Raw genomic sequence first — 20,109 nt, 5'->3', positions numbered from 1 at the left:
GAAAGGGTTCAAGAGGAGTTCAAAGACACGTCCTGCTTAGGCTTGAAAATGATCAGGTTAGATGAACTAATGGCTGCCAGAGTTGAAAATTACTGCAAATAGAGCCGTAATAAATGTGCCGTCTATATATTTACATTTTAAATCTCCCTCCATATTATTTCATTGTTTAAAGCATATTATGCTAATCGCAGTTAACTTCTTGTGCACGGTTAATTTTTAATAGAGAGTTCTATTTACATTAGGAAAGGCTTATTTAAGCAGAAAGCATGCTTTTCTGGGCTCTGTGTCAGGAAGTCTCCTGTTTTCACGGCATGGCTGCTGATTCAACACTATCATCCCACCTTTGGTGGCTACTCCGTGACTGGCAGGGCATCTAGAATGTTCTGTGCAATATGGTAGCCGCTAGCCACATGTGGCTATTTAAATTGCAATTAACTCAAATTAGATACAGTTAAGAATTTGTTTTTTCAGTCACATTAGCCATATTTCAAGTGCTCAACAGCCCTGCGTAGCTCATGGTTAACTTATTGGACAGCACTGAAATAGAAGCAGGGATGGAATGAGATGAACTCCGAGCCTTTCTAGGGTTCTGTGACTTCACAGAGTGCAAGAACCATGTCTTATGATGATGGATATTAGAAGGTTCTCAACAAACATTTGTTTAATAAAGCATCTACTCATTTATTTAGTTATATGGTTAATTGTTCTAGACTCAAATCAGTCCCCCGCCTTCTGCCTTATTCTCTAAGTGCAGAATATAAACATCGAATATTTAGAGAGATGGAAAAAAATTTCCTCAAACTCAAATAGAGTCAAATAGAGATTCTGAAGTAGAGATTTTTTTAAGGTACCAAATCTTAAAATAACAACTGGATTATCTAAGACACAGGTCTCACATTTTTGTCTGAAAACAAGCTAAGACCATGGAACTCCTTCCCACAAGGCAAGGAGCCATCAGCAGTTATCAATGCCAATGTTTCCCACAATTAAATTCAGGCAATTTAATTAGCTTAATTTTTACTGAGATCTAGAGGAATCCGGCCACTTTCAGGAGCAACTGCAAAACCAAACTGTCCTTTTGAGGTTGTGAATTTTTTCTTTATAGAGCAGACAGCGGGACCGGCTTGAGTCTGGAAAAACTGACCAGATTCTAGCCCAAGGATAGCATGGCTATGGGGACAAATGTGGGCCCGACTGGACAGGATCCTGTAAACTACCAATTCCAACGAGAACAGCATGGTGTACATTGTCATCTCACAGATGGGACTCTTTTCAAAAAGACAAATTTCTCTTTAATTTAGAGCTCTAAACGATTTCCCTTCTAGTTGTATTTTCCTGGAAATGGGGAAATATCATGTTTTCTAAGTAGCATATGATACTGGGAGAGGCCACAGACATCTAGCTCAGTTGTCCTTTTTAGAGTTCAGGAAACTGAGTCCTATCGAGGGAAAGCGATTTGTCCACGGTCACACAGGCGGAAAGTGGCAAAAACAGAATACACGCACACACACACACAACCACACACACTATGGATGTGATCTTGCTTGGAACTAGGTTTGAGACCAAGAGATTTCTCTGTGACTACTCCTACAGAGAGATAAGGAGTGTCTAGAACAAAGGATATGTATTACAAGACCACGGTATGGAGGAAGGTAGATTTCTTAAACTACACTGGTTGGTCTTGGGTCCGTCTGTTCTGCTGTAGAACTCACTTTCAGATTCTCTTTCCTAAAATTCAGAGTAGATTGGCTCCCTTGTTCGAGTGTTCCAAGAACAGGAAACCTGGTCACAAAGTGCTGAATGACACTGAAAACTAAAACATGTGCTGACAGGCATCAGGATTTTACATAATCTAGGTGCAGGCTTTCCCCAACCTGACCTGGATATAATAGGATGTCGTCTCATTCGCCAAGGTCAAAAATACTGACTTATTTATTGGATGGATGGATGGATGAACGGACAGATGCACAGATGAATACATGAACACATGAGTGCATGAGTGTGTAAGGATGCCACTGGACAATTTGGACTCATTCGTTTTCTGTACCTTTAAGGGCTTTCCCCTGGCCACGGAGGAAAAACAATGGATGCCTAGGAAATTACAATATTAAGAGATTTGTTTTTGCTTCTGCAACTATTGTGGGCTCAAATAAAATGCTTTTCCCTTCTCAAATGCTGAGCTGATATGGTATTAAGATTTAAAGGCCTCATCAGATAAGAAACTAAAGGGGCTTCCTCTGTTTCCTTTTGACTCTGCCATAAAAGAAAGCCAGGCTGGAAGCTTCTGGAAGGCAGGAGTCCATCTACCCCATTCCTGCTGCCTTCAAACCCTCTGAAGATTGGTTCACCATGTTCAGACCTGTTGATTCTCATCACTCCCTTCACCCTGCCAGCCTGGGCCTGTTCACTGGTCCCCTACCGCAGCATCAGAAGGTACCCGAAGGCACGTAAGCAGGGGGCATATCTGGATATGTCTTTGTACCTTCACATTTCAAATTCCACTTGGCAAAATAGAAGAATTAAAACTTCATATAATTAAAATGAGTTTTTAAAGATTTGAATATGAATTTTAATTATCGCCCTAACTTCCCAGTCCTACAATTTCACATGTGGCAACGTCTTATTAATATATACTTTAAGTGGAGGGAGGTCTCTCCGAAGTAGTTAAGAAAAAATTAAAATGATGGCACGTAGCCAAGTATTACCAAGTAACCCTTCTGATATCTAAGCGCCTGCAATGTGTTCAATAGGATGCTATTTTCATCCTCAAGATTTATATTTTCTTTATTTCCTCATTAAGTGTCCTTTTTCTCCCTTTGCCGAACATGGGAGAAAAGCAAAACCCAAACAAAAATACATATGCTATGGCTTCCAAAGAGAAAAGTTTCATCTCTGTTTTTCCATTCCTGTAATTATCACAAAGCAAAACTCACGGGATGTTTCTGTCATAAACGGACATTGATGGCGCCCTGCCTTTACAGAGAGAACACTAACACTTTATTTCCACCTTCACTAAAACTCTTGAATAAGAAACATCATATAGGGGTTGCTCTTTTTCTTCCAGGGGTTTCTATTTACATTTAAAATTGGCTGGAGTGAACTCACTCCCTTAACTCACATTTGAAAATAATTAAAAATAAAGTGTTCCGCCCCGGGAAGAATAATGCTTTCTGCTTCCACGGATCTCTGAGAATTCACAGGGAAAGGTTTATGTAATGAAAGCTCTTCCTCCTTCCCATTTAGGACCTCAAGATACAATTTTAGGGGTTAGAGGGGGAGGCTAGAAGGAACGGCAGGGGCTAACTCTACCCAAAGAGGTGTCCAGGGAGGCTAGGCTACAGTGGAGTTGGGCATCCCTGGAGCTGACAGGAGGAACCAAAGATCATACTGGAAGGACTCTAGAACTATGGAATTTAGAAGGGGAGTTTAGAGCTTGCTTATCTGGTAAACTTTATAGACGAGGCAAACATGCAGAGGCGATGCCACTTATCAAAAGCAGAGCCACAGGAAAGATCTAAATTTCCCAATTTCAAGTTGCTTCTACCCCCAACACGTCTGTCCATGGAGGTTTCAATGCCCCATCTGGTAGAGATGACAAAGAGAAAAGGCCACCAGAAATGATTTCTATTTCTACTATGGATGGTATCCCACAAACAGGTTTTGGCATAGGGTTTCTTTGAGGACAGGACAAGTTCTGCAGAATTCAAAGGGATCATCCTCTTGACAACATCATCACTATGCAGCTTCATGGATTTAATGCGAATCATGTTCTCGGAGAATCCGCACTGGCCACAAGTTCGGAAACTTTTTATTATAGGGCAGACTGGAGAAACTTTCTGAATTAAAAACACGGGATATTTGTGGGTTAGTAAAGCATTTAAAAGAAAAATCACTACTAGATACTTTACTGCTATGTAAGATGTGGATACTGGCCACTGAGTGCACTTTGTAAATCCAGTGGCGACTTGTCTTCTCTTACCTGATTCATCCATCAGCAAACATGTTTTGAGCAACTAATACAGGCATTTAGGAAATATTTAGGAAATATTCAGGAGTGAAAGACACGAAGACCAAGTAGGTCCATCTGTTCACGTACCTATAACGCAAAGGCAGGGTATGTGTGATGAGGCAGAGAGAAGCAGGGGAGAAGGGCTAAGGAAGAAAACACAGGCAGCAACGAGGAGACGGCTGTGGAAGCAAAAGGGATTTTTGAGGGTGGGGAGGCACGGGGAAGGCGGCACAGGAATGAAGGGCATTTATGGAGGTGGTGGCCATGAGCAAACATAGGGGGATGTGGGTAACCAGGCAACGATGAACTGACCCTGTTGCCCAGCAACCAAATTCTACCTGGATGTCAGGAGGATGAGGTAGAAGGGCAGGTAGGTTGGGGCCAGAGTGTGGGAGACCCCGGATGTCAGACTTGGGGTTTGAACTCGCTTAGGTAGGCAGCAGACCGGCGCTGGTGATTTCCGGGCAAGGAATGGCAAAATTCAGAGGGTGTATGCAGGAGAAAGGAGACACCGAAGGCAAGAACAGTGACTAGAAAGTGGTCATGTGAAATGGCCCAGCCAATGAACTATTCTAGAACTAGGGCAACGGCAGCGAGAAAGGAAAGAGAAGAATGTGATCTAAGTACGTCTGATTGACAGGGAAGTAGAATAACCTCCCTCTGTTCCTCAGAGCCCCTCTAAGCTGTTACGTGTTGTCCACTGTCATCTGAGAGCACAGGGGACCTAAGCTCACCGCCGCTAAGGAAGGGGGTGTTCAGGACTCGCGAACCCTACATCCTTTTCGAAAGCGTAGCTTCCCACCAGGAGAGAAAAAAGTGACAGCCGTGTCCTGACCAATCCTCACTAGGAACTACCTACCTACTGTAAAAAACTGCTCACACAAGAGGAGAAAAAAGGTCAGATTAGAACGTTATCACTTAGAACATTTCATACTGCATTCGTGTGGAACAATTTCTACTTTGCCAAGCCCTTTCCTCCTTATTTTCTCATTTTCCCTGAAGCAGCCCTTGGGGTTTTAAGGGTGGGAAGTGCTGGCCCTGTTTTCTGGAAGAGAGGTACGATGCCTGCCCACGGACACACGAGAGTGACCAGGGCCAGGGTCTCCCAGCTCTTCCGCGACCTTCCACGCCTTTGCCACCTGGGCTCACTGAAAGGCAAGTGGTCTGAACTTGATGGGATTTAAAATAGACGTTGGTTGGATAAGAAATGGGTGCTATGCAAACCCAGCCGGGGGAGCAGATAAAGGCTGCCCAGAAAATGTCCTCTGCCGAATGAAACACAATCCAGAGTCCAGCTGGAAATTCCATTGCTGCCTTGGGTTTGGGAATTGTTTATTTTTATTTCTTGGCTCGAACCTCTCATTCCTGCCCTCATCTCTTCTTGTCTCCCTCCTTCCCTCTTTCTTCTCCTGGCGGCCAGAGCCCCACTCTGCACGTACACACGGGTCCGTGTCGAACACCACGGTCTAAAAACACAGCTTGCTCTAACCGGCTTCGTCTCCTGCAGGTGGCACCACGGAAAATTTAAAATGGATACCAAAAGGCACGCATCCTCCACGATCAGCCTTTGAATCATTTACCCCGCATATTGAAGGCCCAGAAATAAAACAAACATGGTTCCCAGGGAAAAAAATTAACGCACAACCACAGACTCTTTCGAGTGGCATTTTCAAGCCCAGTTTCTGTGGGAAGCTTATGTAATCAGACATAATTGTCTGCACATGTTTGGTTACCCTCTTGCAGAAATGATTCCCAGCCCACCAGATAACATCAGAGGGGTCAATGTTGACCCCCCCCCCAACCCAGAGCCTGAGTGGCACCCTCTTCTGCACTACCCAGTTAGGAAGAAAGATACCACACAGCAGAAGTGGGAGCCCATTTCTTGCCCACTCACATAGACTTTCTGCAGTTCCTTGTTTCAGTGTGCCTATATTCTCGTCCCCACCCTCTGGTACTTTCCTCATGTTCCTGTCTTCCACTTACACACAGCGAAGCTTTCTCTGGAAAAAAAAACCTATCTTCAGAAAACGCATAAACGCATATGTGCTTGAAACCCCTACCCCCGCCCCCCCGCAACAAAGAAGCACAGGGCACCTTCGTTGAGCTGGCATCCGTTTTTGAGAACACAGTCTTCCACCACGTATCTTGTATTTCTCTGAGCAGGTTTCTGGCAAGTCAGCCGTTAATACGGTAATAATGATTAGTAGGAGCCTAAGAAGAGAAGCATGCCTCTGTTCTGGAAATTCTTTCTGGAAAATTGCCATGATTGCCCAGACTACATTCAATAGGGTTAGCTTTGACCTCCTCCAGCTCCTGCCAGAGAGGGGCTTGATAAATATCATACAAATTCAGAGTAGATCCCGCCAAAAGTAGGTAGAAAATAAAGGATTCCTAATTGGCAGGGGCCTTAAAAGTCACCAAGACACTTACAACCTGGTACTTGACTCCTTTCTCTGACAGCCTAAGTAGCTAGCTACACCATGCTTGAGTGCTCTGATGACGGGGAAATCTTGACTTTCCCAGGAAGCCAATCCCTTCTCCAGGTAACTCTGTGAGAAAGGCCCATCAACTGTTGAAATGCGATGTATTTCCCCGAATCTTCCACCCAGGGCTTCTATCCTTCCCCCCTTCCGATCACTCATGATGAATCCAATCCTCCCCACAAATAACGTGTTTCAAATTACTATATACCAACCGCATTTTCTCTTTTATGGGCTAAGAACTCCTAATTCTTTCAACCATTCCTTGTGATGAACCAGTTGGTATTCCATTGATTCCTTCTAGTCTGGGCTTAGTCATGTCTGACTTGACGCATGTGGGTTGGAAGGAGCCATCACCTCCCTCACTGCAGACACTGTACCTCAATGAGTATAGACCGGGATGCCATTAACATGTCATGCCTACCTTTCCTTCGTTCCATTCCCAACGCATTTGAATCACAACAACAGAAACAAACAAGAAATCGTCACCATCAATCAACCACAGTTTTCTTCTACAGTTCTGAGCCAATGGTTCTGGTGGCGCTTTCTGTGACCTCTAAAAGCCCAGGAAATGACCCCCTGATCTGAAGAACAGCCTCCTTTTCCAGGCTGCCCCTTGTCCCAGCTTGCTGTCACCGCTGCTGAGATAGCGGACGATTGATCTGAGAAATCAAGTTGGATTGCTGTCCCAAATCTACATTCGGTTCTCCTTGTGTCTGTCTGATCGATTTCACTCTGTGCGACACAGCTTGTCGCTATGAATTTTCATGCTAGTCAGAAGCCGCCAGCGCGCCCAAGAACATGAAGATGGTCCGCACCCCTCCCCATCCCTTCAACGCACCCGGCCTCTGAGTTAATTTCTTTTTTTTTCTTTTCGTCCTTACACAGATTGGAGAAAGGCTGTTTTTTGTTTTTTGGTTTTTTTTTTTAAGACCACAGACCTGGATGCAATGGATTTTGGCTACTGGTTTTCCCACCCAGGTCCCCAGGCCCCTGCTTGTGGCAACATTTCCTACCACTGTTGTGCTAGGTGTCACCTGGTTAGCGGCTCCTCTCGGCTGAACGCGAGTGGCCGCAGGTGCCATGCGAACACTGATTGCGTGTGACAGCCCTAGACGCCAGCTGCCTGTGTGAAGCCTGCCCAGTCGCCACTTTTTGTGTGGGTGGAACGCTGCCGACGGCGTGGCCGATACAGAAACAAGAAACTAGGTGACCATAAAGCTGAGACGAGTCCTACTAAGTGGCATTCCAAGCCCTGTGGCTTTGAAATAATTGGTTATGATAGAAGAAACACAAAGGGTGGGGGAGCCTTGTTTTCTTACACTGATGCCCTGCGGACTGTACATCTGACTGGCTGCGAGTCCGTCACTGTATCCTCCTGTCTGGCTGATAACATGGCGAAGGGTATCCACCTAAACAATGAACAACAACAGAGAGGCAATTAGTCAGGGAGACGCAGGCAAAGGGAGGCAGAGAATCATCAAGCAGGCGACCGCGTGGACGCGCCACATTCACGCGATCGTGACGCAGGTAACCTCCCCGGGAGGGGCCCGCCAGGAGGAGGCCGCCTCTCTATCTGCCAAATCCGTTTTCCTTTCTGAGTTCAGTGAGCAAGACGGGAGAATGGTCAGAGAAACCTGGGATTCCCACCGCTGAAACTGACTCACGGCGTTGCATGAGACGGCAGGGACCGGGTGACAGGAGCGGGGACAGAGTTAAGGAGCCACACCCCCCCTGTCGTGCAGATCACCCGCCAGAGCTTCTCCTTCGCTGGTATCCCACACAAGTCAAGGCTCTGTCTAGAGGGGGCTGGGGCAGCCACCTCACAGACACAGCGGTGACTAACGCCATCTTTTGGAGGACTCGGATGACGGCCAGCTGTTCGCTCGCTTGGCCAGTCTGACCATGGCTCCTCACACTTGTCCCCAGGCAGCTCCCTGAGCGAGGGGCTGAATCACTGGCCAGGTGGTCTCCTCCAGGCATGTAGGGTTTCCTGTTCCACACGCAGGGTGGGAGGGTGGGCTAAGGTGGTCCCAACTTCCCTAGCAACCCTGACCCAGGGCATTCGACTTTACCCTCTCACAGCAGGCTCTGTGCTGAGACCGGAGGGTGGCTTCCTGAGGCGTAGTGAAGGCGGGCTGCTTGCTAATGGGTACCAAGGGTTTACACCACACGACCTGATGTTTGCTTCCCAACATGGGCTCTAACTCATGACCAGAAACCCAAGTTCCTTGACCTCAAGGATGACTGAGAAGATGAGTTTAGTCAACATGGCTGGGTGTTTTTACAGCTTGAAACAAAAACAGGAGATACGAAGGCATTTGCCTACTCATCAGTTACCTCCTTAGTTGGCAAATATTGAGTGTGGGAAGCCCACGACCAAGAGGGAGACCTGCTACGTGAGACAATGGGCTGAACTCCTCCTCCTTTCCCTTCAGTGAGGAAAGAATACGCTGCTGGTTCCACGTGCCCGATGGGCCTTGGTCGCCTCACCCTGGGCTTGCTCTTCTCCTGCTTTCCCAGTGTGGCTGACAAGCCAGAGCCAAATGCATTCACAAAGTGTGGACGAGGTTCCCCATGACCATGGCTGTCTTTGTTTTGTTTTGGTTTGGCTGTTGGTAAGATTGTGTTTCTGCCTTTCCCCCCTCTCTCTCTTTCTCTCTCTCTCTCTCACTTTCTCTCTCCCCGCCCATCTCTCCCTCTCTCACCATCTCCCTCTCTCTCTCTGGACAGACTGGCAAGTGCCAATACGACCGAGGGCTCTGGGACTCCAATGCATTCACCTGGTGGCACATTGGCTGGGTCCCTACCTGTGACTGCACGTTGGCTCCAACCTGGGCCCCTTGGTAAGAGTCCCCATTGAGTGACTGCACGCCCATGAACAAATCTCCAGAGTTTGACATGTTAAAAGAACTGGAAGAACCTGGAAAGGAAAGAGTGAGGCACCTGAATCACAGAAAGGCAAAGGGTCACAACCCCTGCAACTAACAGCCAAGAGGAAGAATGACATGCAAAGCGACACCCCCCCAAATAAACACTAAAATAAAAATAATATCAACAGAATCCGGTTAGTAGCATGAAGGACAGAGCAAGCGATAAAGGGTGCGTATCGTCCGTGTTATGGGAAGCCACATCTTACTGCAAGTTGCCAATAGGACTGTGTCCCCTTAACAGCTTCAAGCTGAGAAAGGGGACATTTCTTCTTCTCAACTTAGTCTATGCGAATCGGAGACGGTCTCCAGACCCGAGACCTCTCTTTCATGCCCGTTAAACTCTAGGGGTTCTCCACCAGTTGAAGAACTTGGGCCGGTGCCACCATGTTGGAGCACATGAGCTGCTGTTCAGCTGGCTTTCAAACAGGCCACTGCCAACCCATCTGCCCTCATGTGGGAAGCAGCCCCAGGTGGGGTATGCATGAAAGCAGTGCCACGCGTTAGGGCTGGCCCTGGGACGCGAGTCCATTGACATTCCTGATTTCTGGAAAGAAGGTCGGGCTCCTTGCTGGGTGGCAAGCAGCCCGGGAGAGCGTCAAGGACTGCAAGAAGACGTGAGAATGGTCACCTGCTTCCCTTGCCGCCCGCCATTACGGAGGAACGTGACACAGAATAACGGGCCAGGAATTCTGAAGCATGCACGGAATACGAAATGCTAATAATAACACTTATGGTAATAATAAAAGTGGGCCTCAAGAAAAGCAGTCAGCCATCTGCTTTCACCTCCCAGAGAAGAAGCCTTCTCCCAGGCAGTTAGCCTTCAGGCAGCACCCAGGTTGCACTGGGGTAAACCCAGCCTACCCGCAGCCGAAACACAAGGGCGTGGGGAAGCTTCATATTATTCTGAAGTCATCGTGCAGCTCAGCGCATTAGGAAAGAAAGCTCAACGTGCAAGGTTTGGTTAAAACATGACATTAGCCTAGAAAAGGAGAGACCTTAGGGACCCAGGTCAGTTCCACTCTACTTCCAACTCTGTCTTGTTCAAACTGCGCCCTTGCCCTCACACTCTGACAGCCATCATCTGTGTGGGATCACCCAGCAATGATGCCCTAGCTCTGACACTTTCTCATCTCCCAAGATAGGGATCTGCGCTCTCCTAGAGGGCTGTCTCCTGGAGCTCGAGAGAAGGCTCTTTCTGTGCCCTGGAAGAGTCCCTTAACCGGCAATGAATTCTGAACTCTGCCACCCTGTGCTATGTCTAACCAACCGCTCATAGCATCCCCATCCTCCCAAGGCAGGAGCCATTCCGAAGAACCCAACAGTTTCCTTGGGGAGATTCTCAACTTCCAGTAATGTGGCGCAAATCTCCCCAACGTGTGGGTGAAGCAGGGTGCAGCACAGATCACACTGTCACGTTGAGGTACATAATTCCCGGACCTGCATGTCCTACTTAACATCCCTCTCAAACCTTTCTTTTAATTGAACCCAAATAATAACAGCCATTTTGTACTCGTTACAACGCGTGCTCCCGCGTGGATGGCATCAGAACCGAGAACAGTCAGCTCCCAGATCCCTGAATGAGAATTGTGTGTATGACACCAGGATGTTTTTCCTCCGAGAATGTTCAGTTTGATGCCCAGGGATTTTCTTTCTCTCCCAATCAAATACCACGTAATAAACCCACACTCTATATGCTTCGCTGATGGCTTACGGGAAATTAGCACGCAAACGAAGGAATGGGAGAAAAGCCCCACAGGGCTGCAATGGTGCCGGGTACCATGAAGGTACGGAAGGTGCCATTTACAAGATACACACCGCAATTGACACAGATGATTTAAAAAATATATGTGCATAGATAAATTGTAAATATGTCTGGCTGCCGAGTGTACACGGAAATAAATATGCGCATATCAACGTCCTTCATGTACAAGTGCATTTGAATCAGAGCAGTAATTGCAGGAATGATCCCTGTGTTCTTGCCTCTGCATTTTATTGTCCGTACACCCATGTACAACATTACCATGGCTTCCGACCCTCTGATAAGTACCTAGAGGCACTGATTTTTCTGAGAGAAGAGGCCGCGTGCCATTGACACGGCCATAAGGCAGCCAGAAGCTCACACGAGACTCTAAGTAAGGAGGAGAAGACACGTTCTTCTCCTGGACTGGAGGTTAGAAAAAAACGTCTCACAGAACGGCCAGCCTCCGGAGGCGGATGGACTTTCTTGACAAATAGAGAACAGGCAGTCTTAGCGGTGCTGCGGAATTCTCAAAGAACTAACATAGAATTACCTGGCTTGCTGAGAAGGTCTGTCAGGCACCTTACCTGCAGGTGGCTGGGAATCAGCAATTACTAAGAGCGCATTTTGAGACGTGCTTGCCAGTTAAAAGGTTCCGAATTTGGAGAGGGAAGGAAGGCAACTGGCTCATTTAAGCTGTCGTCCAGACATCTGGGGCATATACAGAGCTAAATCTACAATCCACTAGACAGACAAGAACTAATGGGTCACCTACGGATTCTAATGCATTTGCTCAGGCAAATATGGCAAGGCGGAGATGTGCTAACATCCATTTTCGGAAGATCATTTCCCAAAGACTACATTGCTACTGAAGAGTCTTTAGGAGACTTAAATTTGTTCAGAAAAAACCCAAAACAAAACAATTAACTTCATAATCCGAAAACCAGAATACTAACGATCAAGTCTAAACTTAAAGCCAGGTTTCTATTGACATTTTGGCCTGGAAACTTCCTTGTGGAGGAATGCTTTATGTATCGGAGGGTGGTCAGCCACATCCCTGGCCTCTATTCACCAGATGCCAGTGGTACCCACCTCCCCAAAGTGGGACAGCCAAATGTCTCCAAACATTACGGAATGTCACCTGAGGTACAAGTTCATCCAGATGAGAACCAATGACGTAGCATAAGAGAGGATTTACTATTCCTTGCTGAGGAATGCAAAGTGTTTAAAAGTACTGGCTCGTTATTCCCCATAGCATTTTCATAAAGTGGCTGTGTGACAAGTATTACCCTAATTGTGCAGCCTTGAAATCAAGGCTTCAGAGAGATTAGATGGTAGCTGATCAGACTGGACCCCCTACACCATCCGGAGGCGCAAAAGATGGGGCGTCTTTGATAGACGTAAGCTTCGCTGCATCTCAGGCTTGCTTCTCTCTTTTCCATGATTAGTCCCCTTCCAAACTCCAAAAATCATTGCCACTTTCTACTCAGGACAAAGCACAAGAGGGAGAGGCTGTCTGGCTCAGTGTGACATCCCTTTAGCAGGCGCACATGGCAAGGTTCTAGAGTTCCAATTCCAGCAGGCTGTGTTTTCATTTTCTAACGTAGAAATTAAGGGAAGAAAAAAACACAGCAGAAAACATCAGTGTGATAAATTCTTTCGCTTGGCTTTAAAAAAAATTGTAAAAGTTCCTAAGGATTTATTAAGGACTGGCCAACCTCTCTGGGTGTGCTACCTCCTCTCTGTGGGTCCTACATACGTAAACTTCTCTTACGAAGCCAGGATCTAGGGGTTTTAATAAGAACATGCTCTCCCAATCCATAACAACACCAAACCTCTATTAGGGGTAGCACAGACACGTACTAGAGTTTGCCACTGACTAAATAGTGCCAGAGGAAGTACTTTGATGGCCAAGCTCGCAGTTGCCCCTAACACACGCCCCAGAGCCAGCAAAAGAATTCGAATCGTGGGAGGGGGTCCTGAGCCTCAATGAGCCTGGGGTTGCTTGGCTAATCACAGCATCTAATAAAATACCAATGCTGATGCTATGCGGCAGCAAAACATCTGTAACGCACAAGCCAATTTCTTCCTTCTTGGATGCTAAAACGTTCCCTAGAAGATCATCTGACTTTCCAAAAGGGGCCCTGTTTTTCCGAGATCTGATTCTTGCTCTTATAATCTCATCAAAAATAGGACACTAAGAATGAGTTCCCCCAGGTGATTGCAGGATTATGGACCTGAGGTTATAACTATTGCTTCAAATGGTCCCCATTTTGCCTTTTCGTGTGTGTGTGTGTGTGTGTGTGTGTGTGTGTGTGTGTGTGGTGTGTGTGTGTGTGAAGATTTCATTTTCTTGTCATCCTTCCATTCTTCCTTTTTGTTCCATCCGTTCTGCCCAACTCTGCTGGTGTCAGATATGAAACACGCCAAGTAAATGCTTACTCACCCCGCCCCCGGTCCTCACCCAAAGTGATTTTAACGAATTATGCTTAAGGAAACAAGAGACTAGGCATACATCAACAAATAGGAATATTCAGAAGTGACCTAAATAAAGATACTTGAGTACTGCTTGTCTACACAAAAGCCTCTAGAGGGAAGAAGATTTACTTGCAAAGTATCCTTTTTGCCGTAAAAATGAGTATTTATATTTAGTAAAGCATCTGGGAAAAAAACCCTGCTTCAATATGAAGGATATAAAAAGTTTCCAGGTTCCAGATCTCTAGACTTCAAACTCAGCCAAAATATATTTTCACATATTAACCTCTTATTCAACACTCCTATCTGTTTCAATGATCATTTACCCTTTGGAATTATCAAAGAACTAGTTAGTATACAAGATTATCAACACCCTAGGTGAAAAGTTTGAACATTTTAAAGTTCTCACTTTATCTGTGCAACGATACAGGTTGTGTTAAGAGCGAAGGAAAATGCAGAAAAGCCCCCATAAGACTTTTTCTGTTAAAACGTTGATGAATGAAAATTCCGTGCTACTGCACATGTACAGTAGTATTTTCTTTTGTCTCTGCTGTAAAAAAAAAAAAAAGCACTACAAAGGGGTTCCTCTGCATATTGTTTCCAACAGCTTAGGCACAACTGGACGGCTTAGCTCAAATTTTCCATGATAATTTACTCTGTGCTTAGAAGAGTCACATAAGTTGAAGCTACCAGTAAAATTCCTTAGAAAACTGTAATCATTGACTGACATTCCACGAGAGGCAACATAATTCTTAAACCAGAGTGGTGGGGGGGGGGGGAGGTTAAAATGCTTACTTTTCTCTTCTTAAGTGCTTTAGAAACGAATAAAAAGTTACGGCTTTAGTAATGAAGGGAGTCCACAGGGCCCTTCTAGGGACTAGTCATAAATCATGCTCAACCATCTGCAATGCAGATATATCAGGGACAGGAAAAAGTCATTTTGATATCTGTTTTGCATTATGATAACCTTTGCAGGAGTGTTGAGTGTGTTTTTGCTAATGTTGACAGGATTGTACTTCTTCCAGAGACAAATGAACATGTCTGCCTCGCAGTGCGATTCAACTAAGTGTTGCTGGAGTCTGAAAGGCTTAATAGCTGACCAGATGGGGAAGAAGGAAACTCTCTGGTTATTGAACCTCTTAGCCTTGATCCTTTGTCAATCATGCCACGAGGGGGAAAGAAGGAAATACACACGCACAAACCTCAAAAAGTATACGCTCTTCAGAGTTACCCAACCTGGCATGCTGGGAAAAATAAAACTAGACTGAATTCTACATTGTCTTACCATGTCCATGCTTACAACGCTCAGGCCACTCTTCACGCGTGATTCCATTTAAACAAAACAAGGCTATGATGGAACAGGCCAGTGACGTGGAGAGCCTTATGATAACAAATTACTGCATCTAGAAGCTCACGGAAGACGTTAGCATGTGGAGCTTTACACGTCTCCAATAACCATCCACCATAAGGTAGAAAGAGAATTTACTTTAGCGAACAAACAAGTTTCGGGGTCAAGGACACTTCCCAGAAATGGTAGAAATTAGATTTATAATCCTATTATGGTCAAACATATTTAAATTTGTGACCCTTCAAGTTGGAGGCATCATTTTTCTTAGATGTGCACCGAACCACCAAAATCAATGCACATGTTTCATTATGGGGGCAAATACCACATAATCTGAGACCACAACTATTTAATAAGGAACGATTTCTGGTTTCCCCTTACCAAAAAAAAAAAAAAAAAAAGTACCAACATGCCTTCCATAGCATAGAAACACTAAGGTTAGATTTTATGTATTATTGATAGTTTTTTTCACATATGGAAATTCAGCACTGGTGGTACAAGGCAAACCCCAAAATATATTATGTTAGCCTGAACTCTGAAGTTAGTGATGGAATGCATATTCACTGAAGTAAAACCAGGAGCACAGCACATGACTAATACTATAATAGGAAAACTGGAATATGCGTAATTTGAATTAATGATTGGCAATTTTCTTTGTAGTTGACATAAAGAAACCAACAAGGTAAAACAATAAAGAACAACAGCTATAAACAGTGGACAGGGGTAATCCCAGGCTGGCTTTGCACACCAGAGCACTGTAATGAGGAATATTCCTGCAGAGAGGTGGGTCTCTCAGACACTATGTGATGGGAACAGCAAAGTAGACCAGGGTAAAAACTTCATGTGAAACAGACTAAATGCTAGAGCCCCAAGGGACTATCTCTAAGTAACAGATCTAGTTCATCTTTGAAAGGAGAATGTGAAGGTCTTCTCATCCAAACCAACCAATTTAGGTCCGTCCAACCTAAACAGACACATTAGTGCAAACGTCCGGACAAACCCGTCTTCTGAAGAGTAAGACGCACTGCTCTTTGGAAATGAAAGGAAAAACCCAAAGTGGCATCAACAACAAAAAAGACAAATCAAATACATCAGTGAACCAATCAGAAACCTAAAGGATTAAAAGAGAACCCCAATGTAGGAGAAGCAGGTATAAAAAATGGAGCACGATCCCCCCAAATCAAAGAAAAAACTAACCAGCTGAGTTAGGAGTCGAGGGTGAGTTAGCTTGGCTTCCATGGGCTGACACATTGGTAGCAGTGACAGCCGTTTTGGCAGCATAAATATTGGCTTCCTCTTGAAATTTACCTATGTTCTTCTTGTACCGGATTCGCTTATTTCCAAACCAGTTTGATACCTAGAGCAGTTTAAGAGAAGAGGAGAAAGTTAACGTTCCATCCGGTGCAAACATCTCAGAGGAAACAGAAGGGGATCAGGAGAGGGCTGCAGAGGCAGGCTACGTGGACGGATCCTATGCTGATCTAACAACATCAATGAAAAAGAGCTGAAGGAAGAGTACTGAGAGGACCCATCGCAGACAATGAGATTCTCTTGCTTAGTACAGTGCCATTTAGGGAGACCACTGCAGCAAAACTTCTTAGGAAGGAGCTGCTCATTGAGACTTGGACACTTGTAAGTTAGAGCAGGCATTTTAAAGTCGCGTACCTCTTTTTTTTAAATTTTTTTTTTTTTTACATTTTATTTATTTTTGAGAAACAGAGTGAGACAAAGCATGAGCAGGGGGAGGGGGAGAGAGAGAAGAAGACACAGAATCTGAAGCAGGCTCCAGGCTCTGAGCAAGCGGTCAGCACAGAGCCTGAACCCACAGGCTCGAACCCACAAACTGTGAGATCATGACCTGGGCCGAAGTCGGATGCTCAACCGACTGAGCCACCCAGGTGCCCCATAAAGTCGCTTACCTCTTAAGAACATGACACCAAAATAAGCACAGCAATTCAGGCAAAATGCCTGTTACTGATCAATGCTAACACTGAGCAATCAAGAGGCACAGAATTTTAAATATCCATATATGGGGCACCTGGGTGGCTCAGTCAGTTAAGCTCCCAAATTTGGGTTTCAGCTGAGGTCACAATCTCACAGTTTGTGAGTTTGAACGCTGCCTTGGGCTACGTGCTGACAGCGTGGAGCCTGCTTGGGATCCTCTCTCTCCCTCTCTTGCTGCCCCCTCCCCCTCTCAAAATAGATTAATAAACTTAAAAAAAAAGAAATGAAAAAAAATAAATACCCATACAAATTTATATCAACATATAGGTGCTCTCCCTGATGGAATAATTTCAAATTTATAGAAGTTAAATAATGCTAATATTGACTAGATTCTTAGCGGCATGTACTATAGACCTTAGGATCAATATAATTCAATCTGATGGATTTCACTAAGTATTTTGTGCAAAGCTTGGTGTTAACAACAAAAGGAAAAACTGAAGCGGACCACATTATTCCTTTGAATTCCAGGCTTTAAATGCTAAAGCCAATACACAAAATAAGCCTACTTTACTTTCACTTGTTAATTTATTTCCTTCATGTGGCTCACAGCAGCTGTCCTCACTCCATTCTACATCCCCGTTCCCTTTGTACCACAACCTCGGCCAGACAAGTACAGATGCAGTGAAATTCAAGTTTTACCCCTAAATCCCTGCCTTGTGAGGAATGTTTTATACCCTGTATTCCAGATATGACTCCAAACTAAAATGTTGTCTTTTTGTAAAGAAATTTCCAAAACCAATCATGAATTTGGTGAGGGAAGAGAAAGTTGATAACACACGTATCCCCAACACTGGCAGATAAAAATAATTCTCGCAAAACTACATTTATCTTTTAAATGCATTAGCAACACTTAGGGGCGCCTGGGTGGCTCGGTCGGTTAAGTGTCTCTTGGTTTCGGCTCAGGTCACGATCTCACAGTTCGTGAGTTCGAGCCCCACATCGGGCTCCACACTGACAGCAGGGAGCCTGCCTGGGATTCTCTCTCTCTCTGCCCCTCTTCTGCTCTCTCAAAATAAATAAACTGAAGAAAAAAAATTAAATGCATTAGCAAAACTTAGAAATCTTATAAGGTTAGCCCTCACAGGCCTGGGTGGCTTATAGCATGGCAGAAATACCAAGCCTTTGTCACCAAAATCAAACCATACCATTGCAGTATTAGTAAAGGAAAGGAGAGAAAGAAATTCCATGAGAAATTGTTTTATTTATTGTAAATGCTGGTGCCTACAGAGTTACATTAAGAGACGAAGGGCACTCCGGGGCCATTTTAGGACCACAGGATATCTGATCTCATTCCCAAACTCATGCTTTCCCTGATGTAACTTTCACTCTTCAGATGACAGAGAGGAAAAAGAGGAAGATTTTTCTAAGATAACTGGATGATCTGGAAGAAAGGCAGAAAGTTGAAGGTAGTTTGGGAGGGCTTCTGAGGAAGAAAAGAAATGTCTGAGGTCTATGTGGTTAAATCAGCTACATGAGAGAAAAGAAGGAAGAGAAGGATGAGGGTGGAGAAGGGACGTGGCGGTGGAGTGATTCCCTTATCAGTGAGAAGAGCAGACAGATCGGCAGACAAGACGCTTAGTCAGTTCACGTATTTCCAACATGGCCCACGAGGTGATATCAGATGCCCTGAGCCACGGATATAACCAGTGCTTTCATTAACTGGCTTGCTGTTCATAGTCATGGGGGATCTACTATGTGGGAGGCTGTGGTGACACACAGATGACAGACACAGTCTGAGACAGGTAATACACAAAAAATAATCGTTTCTCTGGGGAGAGTTTGATTGCCTCTTGAACTTGTTAAGTTTGAAGAGCCTGGGAAGAGCCATGGCAGGGTCCACTGGGAAGTAAGCTATAGGAGTTTGGTGTTCCAGAAGTCTCATCTGGATGTTCAAATAAAGGTATACTTTCAGCCAGAGGCACAGTAGAGATCACTCAGACAAAGTGTGTAGAACAATACTTTTCTGAGTCAAAGTGTGCATGGAGTGCTCGTGAAAACAGACCCCAACCCGCCCCATGCCATGATTCTAACTCAGGACTGGGGTGAGATCTAGGGATTTACATTTTGAACAAGCTTCCAAAGTGTCTTCTTTGAGACCACACGCCAAGCAGCTCTGGTAATACAGGAAGAGCTGTTTAGGGATCAAAGGGGAGGATGGTCTGTAGATAAATTTGGGTATATCAGCACACTTTTTGTTGTGGATCATGGGAGGAATCAACAATAAGTAGATTTTGAAAGAATCTGTGGCTAAAAAAATAAAAAAGGTCAAGAACCATGGTATAGGCATGAAGAGATGAGGGCTAAAGAAAAAATGGTACTTCTAGGGTCGAGAGAGACAGCAGGTCCTCTAAGAAGACCAAGCAAAAGTCGCCCAAGAGGAAGAAGGCAACTCCAGAGAGGACAGTGGCAAGAAAACCAAGGTAGGATAATTTCAAGATGGAGGGGTAATTATTAACCAAAATAAATGACAGCAGCAACAAAAAACAAAACAAAACAACAAACAAAACAAAACGCAAGAAAGATACAGCCCCAAAATAGCTACAGCGCACACACACACACACACACACACACGCACACACACACAAGCCCCAAATCTGCATCCCCTAGATTTGGGAACCAAAGGGAAATTTAATAAATCGTGTGGTCCAATGAACCATGATTGGCAGGCAGGGCTACTGAGACCCCAAAAGAGGGAGTTCCCTAAAATCTCACAGTTGATTCTTGACAAAAACATGCTCCTGGCCAAATGCTCTTGCTGTGATATCGTATCGTACTGTCTCCCACTGGGACTTGTTCGGCAACAGTGGGATAGCTTAGTTGTCGAGAGGGAGTAATGTGATGGGGAAGGAAGAATGGCGTGGCCTTAAGGTGGGTGAAGGAAAGGGAAAGGCGATACCATATATAAATACTCATTTTAACGGGCAAATTATTTGCACCTTGCATTTCCATAATGAAGTCAGTGAAGGTTGCTGGAACGGGCCGGGATTCTATCTCTGCTCTAGATTTAATACAGACTAACTCCTGAAGAGTTCATTCTATCTTCAACAGGGATTTAGAATTCTGAATCCCAGAATTACAAGTCAGACCATATAGTGATTTAATTCTGCTTCAGAAGTAGAACATTC

At 44.9% G+C, this 20,109-nt stretch overlaps 1 protein-coding gene and 1 long non-coding RNA gene across 10 annotated transcripts in view; both read right to left on the bottom strand.

The window, feature by feature from the left end:
* The window catches only part of PBX1 (PBX homeobox 1), a 327,302-nt gene that overhangs the window by 54,912 nt on the left and 252,281 nt on the right, over positions 1–20,109 (bottom strand). For 6 of the 9 annotated variants that reach the window (XM_053208802.1, XM_027075042.2, XM_027075041.2 and 3 more), the window contains 3 exons: positions 16,178–16,337; positions 9,300–9,412; positions 7,812–7,901 (listed from right to left, as the gene is read on the bottom strand). In XM_053208802.1, coding sequence (XP_053064777.1) covers positions 7,812–7,901; positions 9,300–9,412; positions 16,178–16,337 — 363 coding nt within the window. The remainder of the gene's footprint in view (positions 1–7,811; positions 7,902–9,299; positions 9,413–16,177; positions 16,338–20,109) is intronic. The other 3 variants (XM_053208805.1, XM_027075043.2, XM_053208806.1) reach the window with 2 other exon arrangements.
* On the bottom strand, positions 1,960–6,390 carry LOC128312936 (uncharacterized). The gene is made up of 2 exons (XR_008292905.1): positions 6,104–6,390; positions 1,960–6,009 (listed from the first exon to the last, which is right to left on the bottom strand). It is a non-coding gene; the product is annotated as an uncharacterized LOC128312936 (long non-coding RNA).

The sequence above is a fragment of the Acinonyx jubatus genome, chromosome E4 (assembly GCF_027475565.1).
Source record: "Acinonyx jubatus isolate Ajub_Pintada_27869175 chromosome E4, VMU_Ajub_asm_v1.0, whole genome shotgun sequence".
Taxonomy (NCBI): domain Eukaryota; kingdom Metazoa; phylum Chordata; class Mammalia; order Carnivora; family Felidae; genus Acinonyx; species Acinonyx jubatus.
Note: the sequence above shows the minus strand (reverse complement) of the source record. Positions and strands in the feature narration are given on the sequence as shown.